Genomic DNA, 12177 nt, shown 5'->3' on the forward strand with positions numbered 1-12177 from the left:
CGTATAAAACAAAAACCAAACAGAGACATCAAAAAAAAAAAAACTAGCAACCAAAACGTGCTTTCTGTTATCTGTATCAGCATGAGTGACTACTGCCGCATGGCCTGTCTTTAACTACAGTACCTAGGGGTCAGGGGTTAGGGGTCAGGGGTTAGGGGGGGAGGGGAGGGGGGGGAGGGGTGTACTCCTGTGTAGAGTGGACATGGGGAGTGGGGTCAGTTGAACCATAGGCCGTTTTCGGATGTTTCCAAGGAAACTGAACTGCGGAGGGTTCCGATATGAAATTTAAGCAAAGGGAGATTATAAAATACTCAGAATTAGCCATTCTCTAGGCAACATGTAAATCTCTCCCTCTCTGTCACATTAACCAGACTCTTCCAGTTCCAGCTAAGAGCATCACAGATGACTGTCAGTCCTCTAATGTCCCAGTGCTCCTACTCCAGTAAGCCTATACTTTCTACCAAGGATATTGGCGTTGTACATATTGTTATGCACTAAAAGGCTATACGTGTTACGTGTGTTTTACGTTACGAAAACCCTATGCGATGCCGATGATGCTGCTGCTGTTTCAGATACCTAAGCTCCTCCCCTCCCTGGTTTTCTGGTTTGGTTCAACCCAGACGTGTGTATTATTCTATATATCTTGAGATCTATGTGGGTTTGAGAACAAACGAAACAAACCTTTGTGTCGTTCTGCCTGTTTTATCTGTCCGTGTCATTAAGCTTATATGTTGAGTTGTGATTTTCATAGACGCCCCCTGCCTGTGGTCTTGTCATGTCACCCGGAGGGCATTTTGAGGCTCAGAGGGATGTGTTTTTGGAGGACTTCTGTTTTTTATCTACCCAGCCCAGCTCCCAACCTCCCCCCGTGTGGTTTGTGTGTTTTTAAAGATGAGAGTTGTCGGAACAAAGGCTGGTTTGACGTCGGAGACAAGGAGGTAGACCCCTCCTCGCCCCCCCCCCCCCCTGCACTACAACCCAGCTCCCCTGCCCGCTGCATGTTCAACCCTGCTGGATCCTGTCACAGCCAAACCTTGTATGAAGTCCAACTCCAGGCGTCTAACCCCCCCCTCCCCCCCCCAGTGTCTTGTCCTGGTCACCCCTCTGCCAGAGTCTGCCTCTCAGTGAGCATGTAGCGGTCCTGCCCTCTGCCAGCAGGGGGCAGGCTCTCCTCAATTTAGTAGCAGTGTCCTTGAACAACAGCTCCACCCTGTGGAGAGCCCTTGTCATGTCATGTCTGACATCACAGTTATCCACGAGAGAATGTATAGACCATTTCAGCACCTAGGTTCATCTTCACTGGTTATAATGTAGCACTGGCTAGGTTGGCTGAGCTAGAGAGAGGAGATGTCTTGTTGTTGTGTTGAGCATTTATGCTTGTTTTCTTGGCAACTTGAGAGTGTAGCAAAGACAGACAGCCACCATTCACTGTGATGAGTAACTGTTAATATTGACCCCACGACTGTGAGTCCAAACAAGCCCTGAACACTAGCCCTGTACACAAGCCCTGAACACTGTCTCCTGTCTCTCCCTTCCTCATTGTCACGCCTTGCCCCTGTTCTGTCTCCACTATGTCTAAAGGAAAGCAATAACACTGGTCTAAGGGAAAGGTATTTAGCTATGTTTATGTGTGTAAGGGGAGTGTGTGTGTGTGTGTGTGTGTGTGTGTGTGTGTGTGTGTGTGTGTGTGTGTGTGTGTGTGTGTGTGTGTGTGTGTGTCCGTGCATGCGTGAGTGAGTGAATGAGGTAGAAAGCGCAAGGATTGTCCTGGTCATAGGATGCAGTATGATGTCTCCCCTGAGCTTGGGCTTCCATTCTGACCTTTGACCTTAAATTGACCTCCTTTCCCCAAATCAGAAATGATGTCAGACCCCCAGTAAGTGACCCTCCTGTAACCACATCCACCTGTTAAGAACATAGGTTATCTTCTTTGTTCGTGGGACAGAGACACAGATATGGACCTGAGAAACTGGCCTAGATTGTTGAGATCCACAGAACTTCGGTCCAAATCTGAATGTTAATCTCACTGTCTCGGCAGTGTTTGGTTTTTGTGTGTGCTCGTGAGTTATTTGACAGTTTAGAGTGAGTTACTTCATACCAACCCATACCCTTTGATGTAAGGTGTCCGATGTCTAATTTCTTAACTAATCCAGGGAATGCAGAATAGCTGAAAAACTGCTGATGGCAGGTATACTGAAAAGTGTCAATTCGTTATTCTTTTAAGCCTTAATAACATTCATATTCAATGTCAATGATAAATTCAAGTTGTGCATGAGAGTGCGTAAGTGTGTGTGTGTGTGTTTGTGTGTGTGTGTGTGTGCTGATAGATTCAGAGCTGTCGAGTGAGGAGGGCCATTTATCATGGGTGGGTACCGAGTGGGTGTGAGATATCATGGGACTACCGATGGCCATACAGTAAACATTTAAACCTAATTCATGAAACATATTGTTTACAGTAGTGTTACCTCACTGTGCCATCCAACATTGTGAATTAGATACACAGCTTTCAAATCAACCTGGCTTCCTAACATTTCCGATACATCTCATTGCTCATATTGGAGCATAATGTAGGTCACAAACACTCTAGTGAATACTCTGCAATAAATATCTAGACTACAGGTTTTGGTCAGCCTTGTTAGCCATAGATGATGAATGTAAGGTGTTGCTCTAGGACTCTAGAGCAACTAGATTTGAGTTGAGTCCATGCCGGGCTGGTTAGTCCATCATAGGAACTCAGGATCTGTTGTTGTTTATCAAACATATGACTCATTATGCATACACATGATATATACGTGATATAGGATTCATACAGTCCACCCAGGGAAGGGGACAGCGAGAGATGAGTCCTCAGCTAAGTTTTTTGTTTTTGAGATATTTTCACATCCCTCTGCTCTATCGAAGCATGACTGAGATGGAGACACCAGCGGGGGGGTGTGGCCTACTGTATAGAGGGGTTGGTTGTGTCAAGGTGTCACACCCCATATTTTAGCTGATACTGTTTGCTCTGTAAGGGCTTTAGAAAGGCCAGTAACACATTACAAACACACTACAATTGGGTTCTGGATCAGGACATTCATGTGTACATCCGTTGTGGATGTGAGGTGGGGAGGGGGGCTGGAGGATGGGAGAGGTGAGGGTGTGGTCAGCAGGGAGAGTGGACGGGATATGATGATCCACTGGGGGGTTTGACGGCTCTTTGAGGCAACATGGTGGCTCCACTGGCTAGGCTTTCTAGATGACAAGCGTTTTTTCCTCAACACAACCCACCCCCCCCCCAATCCATCCCTGCTCCCTACCGCTAAGAGATTTGAGCCAGTTCTAAGGCTTCCACACAGGGACAGTTTGAGTGGAGAAGTTCATTTGAGTGGAAGGAGAGCGAGGAGTGGTGAGGACTTTCAGATGTAACAGTGGGGAAAAAAATATGCACTGAGGGACTACTGAGGTCATGACAGACAAACAAAACTTCATGCAAAAATATTAACTGTTGCAAAAACTAGAGAACACATGTATACTCCTTTAGAATGAACTGAAGACATTATTAACGCAATAGCATATTACTCAATACTAAGGAATGCAACTGCGCACATGCACAGAAAATGTTTTTAATATAAAATGACTATATATATGAAATATATGAAAATATATATTTACTTAGAATGCTATGCACCCTTACTTGTCAACTGGGATAATAGTTATGTTATGGATGTACTTTTAGCATCATAGCTACCAAAAGACTGTTTGAGTTATGGGTAATGCCTGCATCCCGGGAATAAATAAGGGCCTTGGGTATTTTAACTTGTTTTGTTTGCTTTTTTATTGTTACAGAGAGGTCAAATATGGAGAAAAAATGTACAAGCCTTTTAATCAAACGAAATCTGAAGACATCTATAGACAATTTACCCTGTACACCAGCTCAAACCATTTACAAAATTAATAAAGAAATGAAATGCCCGTGTGTTTCAGTGTGTATGACTTTTATAAGGTGGTGAGTGTCAATCTTCTATCACATTTCCTCATTTCAATAAGAGTAGCTATGTGGAAACGAAAGCGAATGCATCACATCAATGGCATGAAGTCCATGAAGGGCTCGGGCTCAGTTAAGGTTTTGATAAAACAGCTCTTGTGCCCCCTCTTAATGCATTCTGCACAGTTTAATATTCAATAACGTGAACAACAAGAATGAGCAACGATTCAGATATCGAACTGCATAGTCTGTACTGTACAATTGTGTACAGTATCATCATGAACCGATAGAGGGCGACATAGTGTCATTGTACCCACCTAGGCGAACCCCTTGCTTTTCTGGTGCTGCTGTGTCTGAGTGCGTGCTGACTGAATGAGTGTGGAGGAACGCGTGCTAGGTCCTTTAAAAAAGACCCTGGCCAGTTCATTTGGTTGCGTGTGTGAATGTGTCTAGTTAGATAATATATATTACTTGCACTCATTATTAAAAAAGAAAGTTATTTATTTGTATTTATAAGAGAGTAGCTGTAGCAAGTGCGCCGAGGAAAGAACAACAGACGAGCTTTGTTGTTGCTAAATCCAGGATCTCCCAAGTTGTCAAATTCTGAGGCTGTTTTGAACAACACGGTTGTGAAGATGTCTACGGGTTGTCAGAAAACGACTACAAGCAAATCCATCCCGACAACCAGGCGGGTGACCATTAATGATGTGGAACACTTGCCCCACGACTACTGCACAACCCCCGGAGGAACCCTGTTCAGCACAACCCCTGGAGGTAAACCGTCCCCACCTGCCCGGATCCACTAACCTCACAGCTAGACATAGAACATGTCCATATTGCTTTACTATACCAAATATCGTGCATTAATGTTTGCAAAACATCTGAACACTTTATTTTACTACACAAAGCCATGCTTGGTGCAGATGTCATGTGGACAAAGGGGGTTAGCAGATTAGCTAGGCTAGGTTACGCTAAGATAAGCTAACATCAACTAAAGCTGCTTGACAATGTTTGGCCACTAAGCTTGATATGCTTTAAATCCATAATAAGGTGCAAGTTATCAAATTGCATTGCCTCTTAATCGCAGTGCTTTGCTTTGTTGTTATCTATGCTTTGTTCAGTTAGCTTGTCGAACTCATTTTGCTCGCTGTTGTTTTAGCTAACTCAGTTGAGTGCTCGTCTCTGCTCCCATAAACAAGCAGACTAGCCACATGGCCCAGGCTTGTTGACATCTGATCGTGGCACATATTCTATGGATCCCTGCCCTATTATCATCATAATAACAATACCTGTATCGTACCAAGCCAACCACAATTGTGACTGGGTAGTGGTATTGCTGTAGAACACTGTAACATTATACTCATGGATGGACAAGCAAACATGACATCACCTATCAGTATGCCTATCTTTAACATCATCCCTAGAGACCATGTATATGGCTTAATTGCCTGCAGGACATTGCACAGCATAGAAAATGAGTGCCCTTTCTGTAATAGGTCATTAGAAGTTGTCAGGCTGTTGGTTTCCTCATGGTTCCTTGCCTTTCACTTCCTCCTTGCACTCGATCACAGCTGAGGTGCTGTGTTGGGGGAGCTCAACACTGCTTCAGAGATGATTAACACTCGATCACAGCTGAGGTGCTGTGTTGGGGGAGCTCAACACTGCTTCGGAGATGATTAACACTCGATCACAGCTGAGGTAGTGGCAGTGGTCAAGAGAACTTTTTACTGTCCCCTAGGAGCAAATTGTAGCACAGACAGTAGTAAACACAAACAATAAATTGCAATTTTGTTTCACGCTTTGACGAAACCCTACAGTCGGTTCCTTTTTTTAAAGTTAAGTGACCCATACGGACCGGACCAGCTAACAAAATGTGAGGAACTGATTTGCAGTATGTTGACACGTCTGGCGCCATTCCAAAGATCTGAATCAGAGATGATTAACACTCGAGAGCCAAATAGTGTTGTGACGGGTATTATCTTTCAGCAGATATATTTTATAAACAAACCATGAACCCTCTATCACACTTTATCACAACAGTGTGGGCTTCAGACCAATTTTAATATCAGTTAGGTGTGGGGATTGTGATTGTCACACAGAATGCATCTGGATGCATGAAGTACAGAGCTGACATTTTACCCTTTAGTGAGCAGATACTGCCCCAGTGCCAGTCTAACCTGTTGGTCTACACAGTGCAAGTGAACTGTGTTCCAACTTCTGCTTCAAATGTTTTCATTTGACCATCCATCACACACCTCCATTTGTGACATATGCAGTTGTGTGATTGTTGTGGCAGTATGAACAAAAGTATTGGGACACCTACACATTACACCTACAGGAGCGTTTATGACATCCCATTCTAAATGTATAATAGTGCCTGACCTCACAAATGCTCTTCTGGATGAATGGGTATTCAACCCATAGACACACTCCAAAATCTTGTAGAAAGCCTTCCCAGAAGAGTGGGAGCTGTTATAGCTGCAAAGGGGGGACCAACTCCATATTAATGCCTATGAATTTAGAATGCAATGTCATAAAAGCTCCTGTAGGTGTGATGTGTAGGTGGCCTTATACTTTTGTCTATACTGTATAGTGTATATACCTGTGAAACAAAATTGCTATGGTAACGAGAACTCAAAAATCACACCCAGGTGAAGTAAGTAGTGGTGCAGGTTTATGGAGCAATCTCTACTGCCTGACTAGTCTAAATCTCACGCTACGAACAGACACACACTGACGGACGGACATACGTTACGTATAGAATCGGCTGCACTGCTTAAAATTCAATTTTGACAACTAGGTTGAGTGAGGAGAACTCCAAGAGGCAAGGAGTTGCTCACTAAGTCAGCCTCTGATCCCCTGACCACCTCCTCGTCCCCTCAAAGGCACAAGGATCATCTACGACCGAACCTTCCTGCTGGACTGTCGCAGTTCCCCTGTGGCCAGGGCTCCTCCGCGCTGCCTACCTGACATTCCTGGGGTGACGAGCCCCCCCTCCAAACTCATCAGTGACGAGGCCCAGAATGGAGAACCGCTGAACAACAACATCACTGCACCTACTGACAAGAGCGCTGGTAAGAGCATGGATTCCAGAGGCAGATACTTGTACATCAGGCCTACGTTACAAGTTCTTATGAGGGATGTAACGATTCACTCAACTCACGATTCCATACGATTCCTGATACTGGGTTCAACTTCACAATACGATTTTCTCACGATTTTTTTTTATACACATTGAGATTGCAGACAAATTATGACTTTTTTTTTCTTATACAAAAACGACAAAATATTACACATCTTTCTATATGAAATGAAAGAATCCCTTATTTCTGAGGTAGGGTATCACAAACTATGCAATTAATGCATATTTCCTATTTTAACATGACCTTCAGCCGAGACCATGGCTTTGTCTTTTGTTGCCGAGCTGTCTCTAGCGGGTCTCTAGTCTCTGTACAGGTGACGTAGGACGTTGGACATGTCATGACGTGTCGAACAAGCGAGGTCAAAAGTAGATTATGCCTTCTGCTGTTTGAAAAGAGTATCAAGATTCATTTTTCCCATGTCATCGATTTGAATCTCCACGTGTTTGCATCATTACATGCCTAGTTCTAATAGGGAATCATTTCAAACAATTCCCCTTACGCTGTTATAGGACATGGCTTCGAATAAGGCACTTGTTGTATATGTGAGTGAAAACAGGATCATGTGGCCATGTAACGTTAATCTGTGTTGGTTTGTTTTTCTGAAAAGGAGATGATGCCCAGTTTGAAATGGACATCTGACTAGTTATGGAGTGACCAGTAGACCGTTGAGTCACCTCCACATACGACCACGATGCTGAAGAAGAGAGGCTCCAAGAGACGCCCTGAGTGACCCCTCCCCCCTCCCTGAGTGACCCCTCCCCCCTCCCTGACCTCTCTCTTCACCCACACCTCTTTTCTTACATTCTGGTTCCATTTCTTTTCTTCACATCCTTGTGTGTTTTTGTTAAAATGTCACTGGCAATACTGTGAAAGCTGCCCTGTGGTTAAAAGGCAGTTGAGAGCGTTGTGTGTGATTGTAACATCAATTATGCAGCACCCCGTGTGCCTTTGTGTTGCTGAGCATCTGCTAAGCATTTTCACTGAAGAGGACGTATTTTCTACTCGTCTTCTGTCTTCTTGAATTCCAGAGAAAGTGTGAAATGAACTCCCCTGATTTGGCAGAATTTTCTTTGATTATAGGATTTAATTATTCTCAAGTAATGTCACTCTGGTAATCCCCTCATCACCTCTGCAGAAACTGCCTTGGAATTACTGTGTAAATTAGTACATTCTTGCTGAAAAACAGGTTGTTCACCCTAAGTGTCATACAGAGGAATGTCGAATGCGTTTTTGTCGATATTTTGAAACAGGAAGGCATTTTTCACATGGTTTGTATGACGACAAAGCAATAAAACAAGCTGAGAAGTAACTGCCTCTATATCTTAAATGTGCTCTGTTAATGAAACTTTAGTGCTTTATGAGTTCTCAGTACATGGTTCAAGTCAGTGCTTGACTTCTATTGAAATAGGTGCTGGTACTACTCACTGGTACTGGTTATATCTAGGTGTAGGAGCATCACAGGGCTTTTTTATTGTTATACTTTTTATTTGCACATTATTTCACACAAATGTAAAATGACATTCTAATATACAATGCATACATTTTCCTTTCCTTTTTCATAGACAAAAACAAAGAACACTACACAAACCAAGAACCGGGGGGATCTAACCTCACTATGCAATCAATTTTCTATTAGATGCGCCCATCATTACTCTTAAATGCAGTCCACTTCCTCCAGCGTTGTTCACGGGTCGCTGCTTTAGTCCTCGCATCACAGTACTTTTGATCTGATATTCTATGAGGCGCAGGAACTCGAACAGTAAAGAAAAAAACCTCAGCTTGGGTGAGCTGCCCAAGCACAGGTCCTGGGACTATATATCCTCCTTGCTGCACACTCAAGCCAGGCAAGGGGCTGAAAGAGGGTGTATGTGTATTCAGCAACCAGGAGAGGATATCCTATCCAAACAGTGGGACTTTGAAGTAATCTGGCAAGTGTCATTAATCTATTTGGTGAATGTGGTGACCTGAAATACACATGATCTGGTATCTCCTCTGGTATCTCAACTAATGACCTAAGAAATGGTTATTCCAACGGTCATATAACAGTAAAAAGAAGACATTGAGTTTTATAGCAACGATAAATCACCATAAAACACATACCTCTTTAGTTCACATGGACAAGGGATGGTTCACTGAAAATGTGAACATTATTCCTTAACAGTAGTTGAGTGAAAGCAGAGGCCAGACTTTGGCTAGACAGACCTTTCTTTAACTATAGTTTAGCTCTTTACTTATCCCTGCCCAGCCGTGCACAGCGATAACGAGGCGTCAATCCCATTCCTAACTGGTCAAGCAGGAACCATGGGTTTGCAATCGAGAATGTGTGCTCCACCCAATGTACACAAATGTTTTTCTCACGTTCAGATATTTCTCATTGCTGTAGGCATACAGTAGATAAGCCCCTTCATCGAGTGTTAGTTCCATTGAGATAACAAGCCACTGTAAAATAAAACTAATGTTTCATCAATCACTGTAAATGATTGACACAGATGGGCTGTAATCCTTGTGTATTGGCTCTAATCCTCATTAACCGCGCACAATGACCTGACCACCAGGTTGCTTTTGATGTGGGGAACAGAAGGAGGGAGTGTGTGAGAATGGACACATTATTGAGGTTAAAAGTCACAACACTCAGCTTCTGTTTTTTTGGGGTGAATAGGAAGTCCACTGGACTTGTTCCTCAAGCCTTCTGTCTGAACAAGCACAGTCAAGGGTCCTAGCCTAATGCTGGCAACTGTATAGGGGTCTTTGAACATGACTCTTCAGACCTACGAACGGAGACCCTCTGAGATAGGCCATCAACTATTGGACATGGAGTAGGATATTACACAGTAATGATTATGCAATGTGTTAAATAGTGTGCTTTCAAATGTATGATTGCATCAAAATAATAATTTGACACTTTGAAGATCAACTAAAATGTAGCTTTGACCTTGTGTTACTGTATGGTCATATTCTCTTTACAAGGCATGTTGGGTGATGTGTTTTATATCGTCTTGTGATCATCTTGTAATCCAGTCTTTGAGAAGTGTTGAGTATTTCACAAGTTCAGCAGACCTTTCCCTGTCCTTCTGTCACTCTGCACTTGTTAGGGTCCCCAACCTGCCACCTCTACTTCCTGGTCCCCTCTAACACCCCACAAAATAAACAATGGCTGCTCTTTCCCCCTTTCCAGGACACCAACCGTGTCTGCCTGTTCAGTCTGTCCTGCAGGACTCCTCAGACACAATCAGCTGCCTTGGCCTTTATTGAGAGGCCACTGACTTTTATCTGTTCAATCCTGTAAACTGGGATATGGATTCAAGTTGCGGAAAAAAAAAAAAATCTGTTCAAGGGTCACTGGTAAAGTCATAAATGTGATAAAGGTGTTTAAGTCAAAATGAAGCTTCAGCTTTTGTCCCCTCTATAAAGGCACTTCTAATGACAAAAAAAATCATTCACTGGGATTATTTTTATTTGTGTTTTCAGTTTTAATGCTGAACGCCATCTCATGTGCATAACAATATCAAATAACTGATAGAATAAAATGCTAGAATATGATTTTTTTTTCTCATAGTATGTACAAAAATATAAATTTAAAGTAAATGCAAATACATTCCATGACAGAGTAATTTGTCAGTATTTATGATATAATACAGTTGAACTTGCCTGGAGGTCACACTGACACCTGGTTACAACACCAGGGTACAACAGTATCTGGAATCATTGCACTGCTGTACAATATAAGATATAAGTATGAATAATCTTAGTGTTTTCAAGTGTTTCGTCAGTTTGTATGGCCCATACGAGTGTCAGTGACAGCCGCACTCTTCCACGACCATGTCCTCGTGGTGCCTGAGAACCACGTCGTCATCCTCATAGTAAAGCATGGAGAGCGCGCCCAGGCGCGTGGGGACGCACGACGGGCAGGACACTCTCTCCGGGTGGTACAGTCTCAACAGGCTCTGAAAAACAGGAAAACAAGGTTAGCTTTGTAACATTATACCACGGATGTATGCATTATACTCACAAGGTAACCAAATGCCTTGGACTCCCAAAACAAAAACTGACGTCGCCTATAACAGGCAGCTTGTTTATCTCACCTGCATGTAGGCGTGGTTGGTGGGCTTGAAAGATTCATCCACCGGAGTTGGGCAATCTCCCTCGCACCGGAACGCATTGTATCTCTTTGGGTATACGATCCACTCGTTCCAACCAATCAGGTCAAAGTCTACCCACATGTCTACCTTCCGACAGAGTGGTCGCTGGACGGCTTCCGCTGGGGACCCAGTGACCGCAACTCCACCGGCCACCCGCACCCTCTCCATCCGATTCCTCTTGTGGCGCCGGCCTTGAGTTTCACTGGGGACTCTGTCCATAATGACATACTTGGAGTGCTCCACGGTATGGATGAGAGTCGATGGGCTCTGGCCGTCCCGAGGCACGTAATGTTTGGAGAAGATAACCATCATTACATGATCGGTTGTATGATGTTGTGCTTTGCTGTGCTTCTCTCCCAGATGTGTGTGATGAGGCATGGCGGCTACCTCCCCGTCATGATCTGCCCCGCTCCCGTGGTCTGCCTCCATCAGAGCCTCAGCTGTCGTCTCTTGACTCGCCAGTGCGTCTCCCTGATGTAGCCAGTATTTTAATAAGGCTGTCACATTAAAAACCTTCCAGGAAGACTTTGTGTTGCTTGGAGACGCGGCAAAGCTCCCCAAAAGCAGGCGCTCCTCCCGGCACAGCGCGCTGCCCGATTCACAGTCCTGCTTTCGCGAGTGGTACATGTCCACGGTGACGCGCTTGGAGGCCGAGAACCCCGGTAGTCTGATCCGAAGCTCGGTCAGCTTGACATCGTCGGTCGCAGAGATGGAGGACATATCGAACGTAATACTCCATTTCTCTCCCACTTGGTGACAATCTGAAAATGAAGAAAACGATTGAACACCACAGCCAGACGGAAGAGACGGCGCTAACGCACGTTACGCACAGAATTCCGCTGCCCACCGATAAGACAGATCTAGACAGAAATGTCGAAAGGTTGCAGTGGGAGTGAGGAGGACAGGATGTGTATTGCACCCCCTTTGCAAA

At 44.1% G+C, this 12177-nt stretch overlaps 2 protein-coding genes across 2 annotated transcripts; one reads left to right on the forward strand and one right to left on the reverse strand.

The window, feature by feature from the left end:
• Nucleotides 1-4323: 4323 nt before the first annotated feature.
• On the forward strand, nt 4324-8402 carry LOC311324547 (eukaryotic translation initiation factor 4E-binding protein 2-like). Its single transcript, XM_084457019.1, has 3 exons — nt 4324-4738; nt 6850-7038; nt 7715-8402. Exons 1-3 carry the CDS (start codon nt 4600-4602, stop codon nt 7744-7746), a joined length of 360 nt encoding a protein of 119 aa, XP_084313145.1. The 5' UTR covers nt 4324-4599; the 3' UTR covers nt 7747-8402.
• A 2496-nt stretch (nt 8403-10898) lies between these two features.
• Nucleotides 10899-11966, reverse strand: spaw (southpaw; the record flags this gene model as incomplete). Its single annotated transcript, XM_084456988.1, has 2 exons — nt 10899-11051; nt 11190-11966. 2 exons carry the CDS (start codon nt 11964-11966, stop codon nt 10899-10901), a joined length of 930 nt encoding a protein of 309 aa, XP_084313114.1.
• Between the last annotated feature and the right edge of the window lie 211 nt (nt 11967-12177).

The sequence above is a fragment of the Borostomias antarcticus genome (genome assembly GCF_949987555.1).
Source record: "Borostomias antarcticus genome assembly, chromosome: 23".
Taxonomy (NCBI): Eukaryota; Metazoa; Chordata; class Actinopteri; order Stomiiformes; family Stomiidae; genus Borostomias; species Borostomias antarcticus.

Bases quoted from the DNA above. Each gene is read 5' to 3' on its own strand.
- LOC311324547 (XM_084457019.1), top strand. From the start codon at position 4,600: ATGTCTACGGGTTGTCAGAAAACGACTACAAGCAAATCCATCCCGACA. The intron at 4,739-6,849 runs GTAAACCGTCCC...GTCCCCTCAAAG, and splicing joins GTTCAGCACAACCCCTGGAG to GCACAAGGATCATCTACGAC. The intron at 7,039-7,714 runs GTAAGAGCATGG...TTTTCTGAAAAG, and splicing joins ACCTACTGACAAGAGCGCTG to GAGATGATGCCCAGTTTGAA.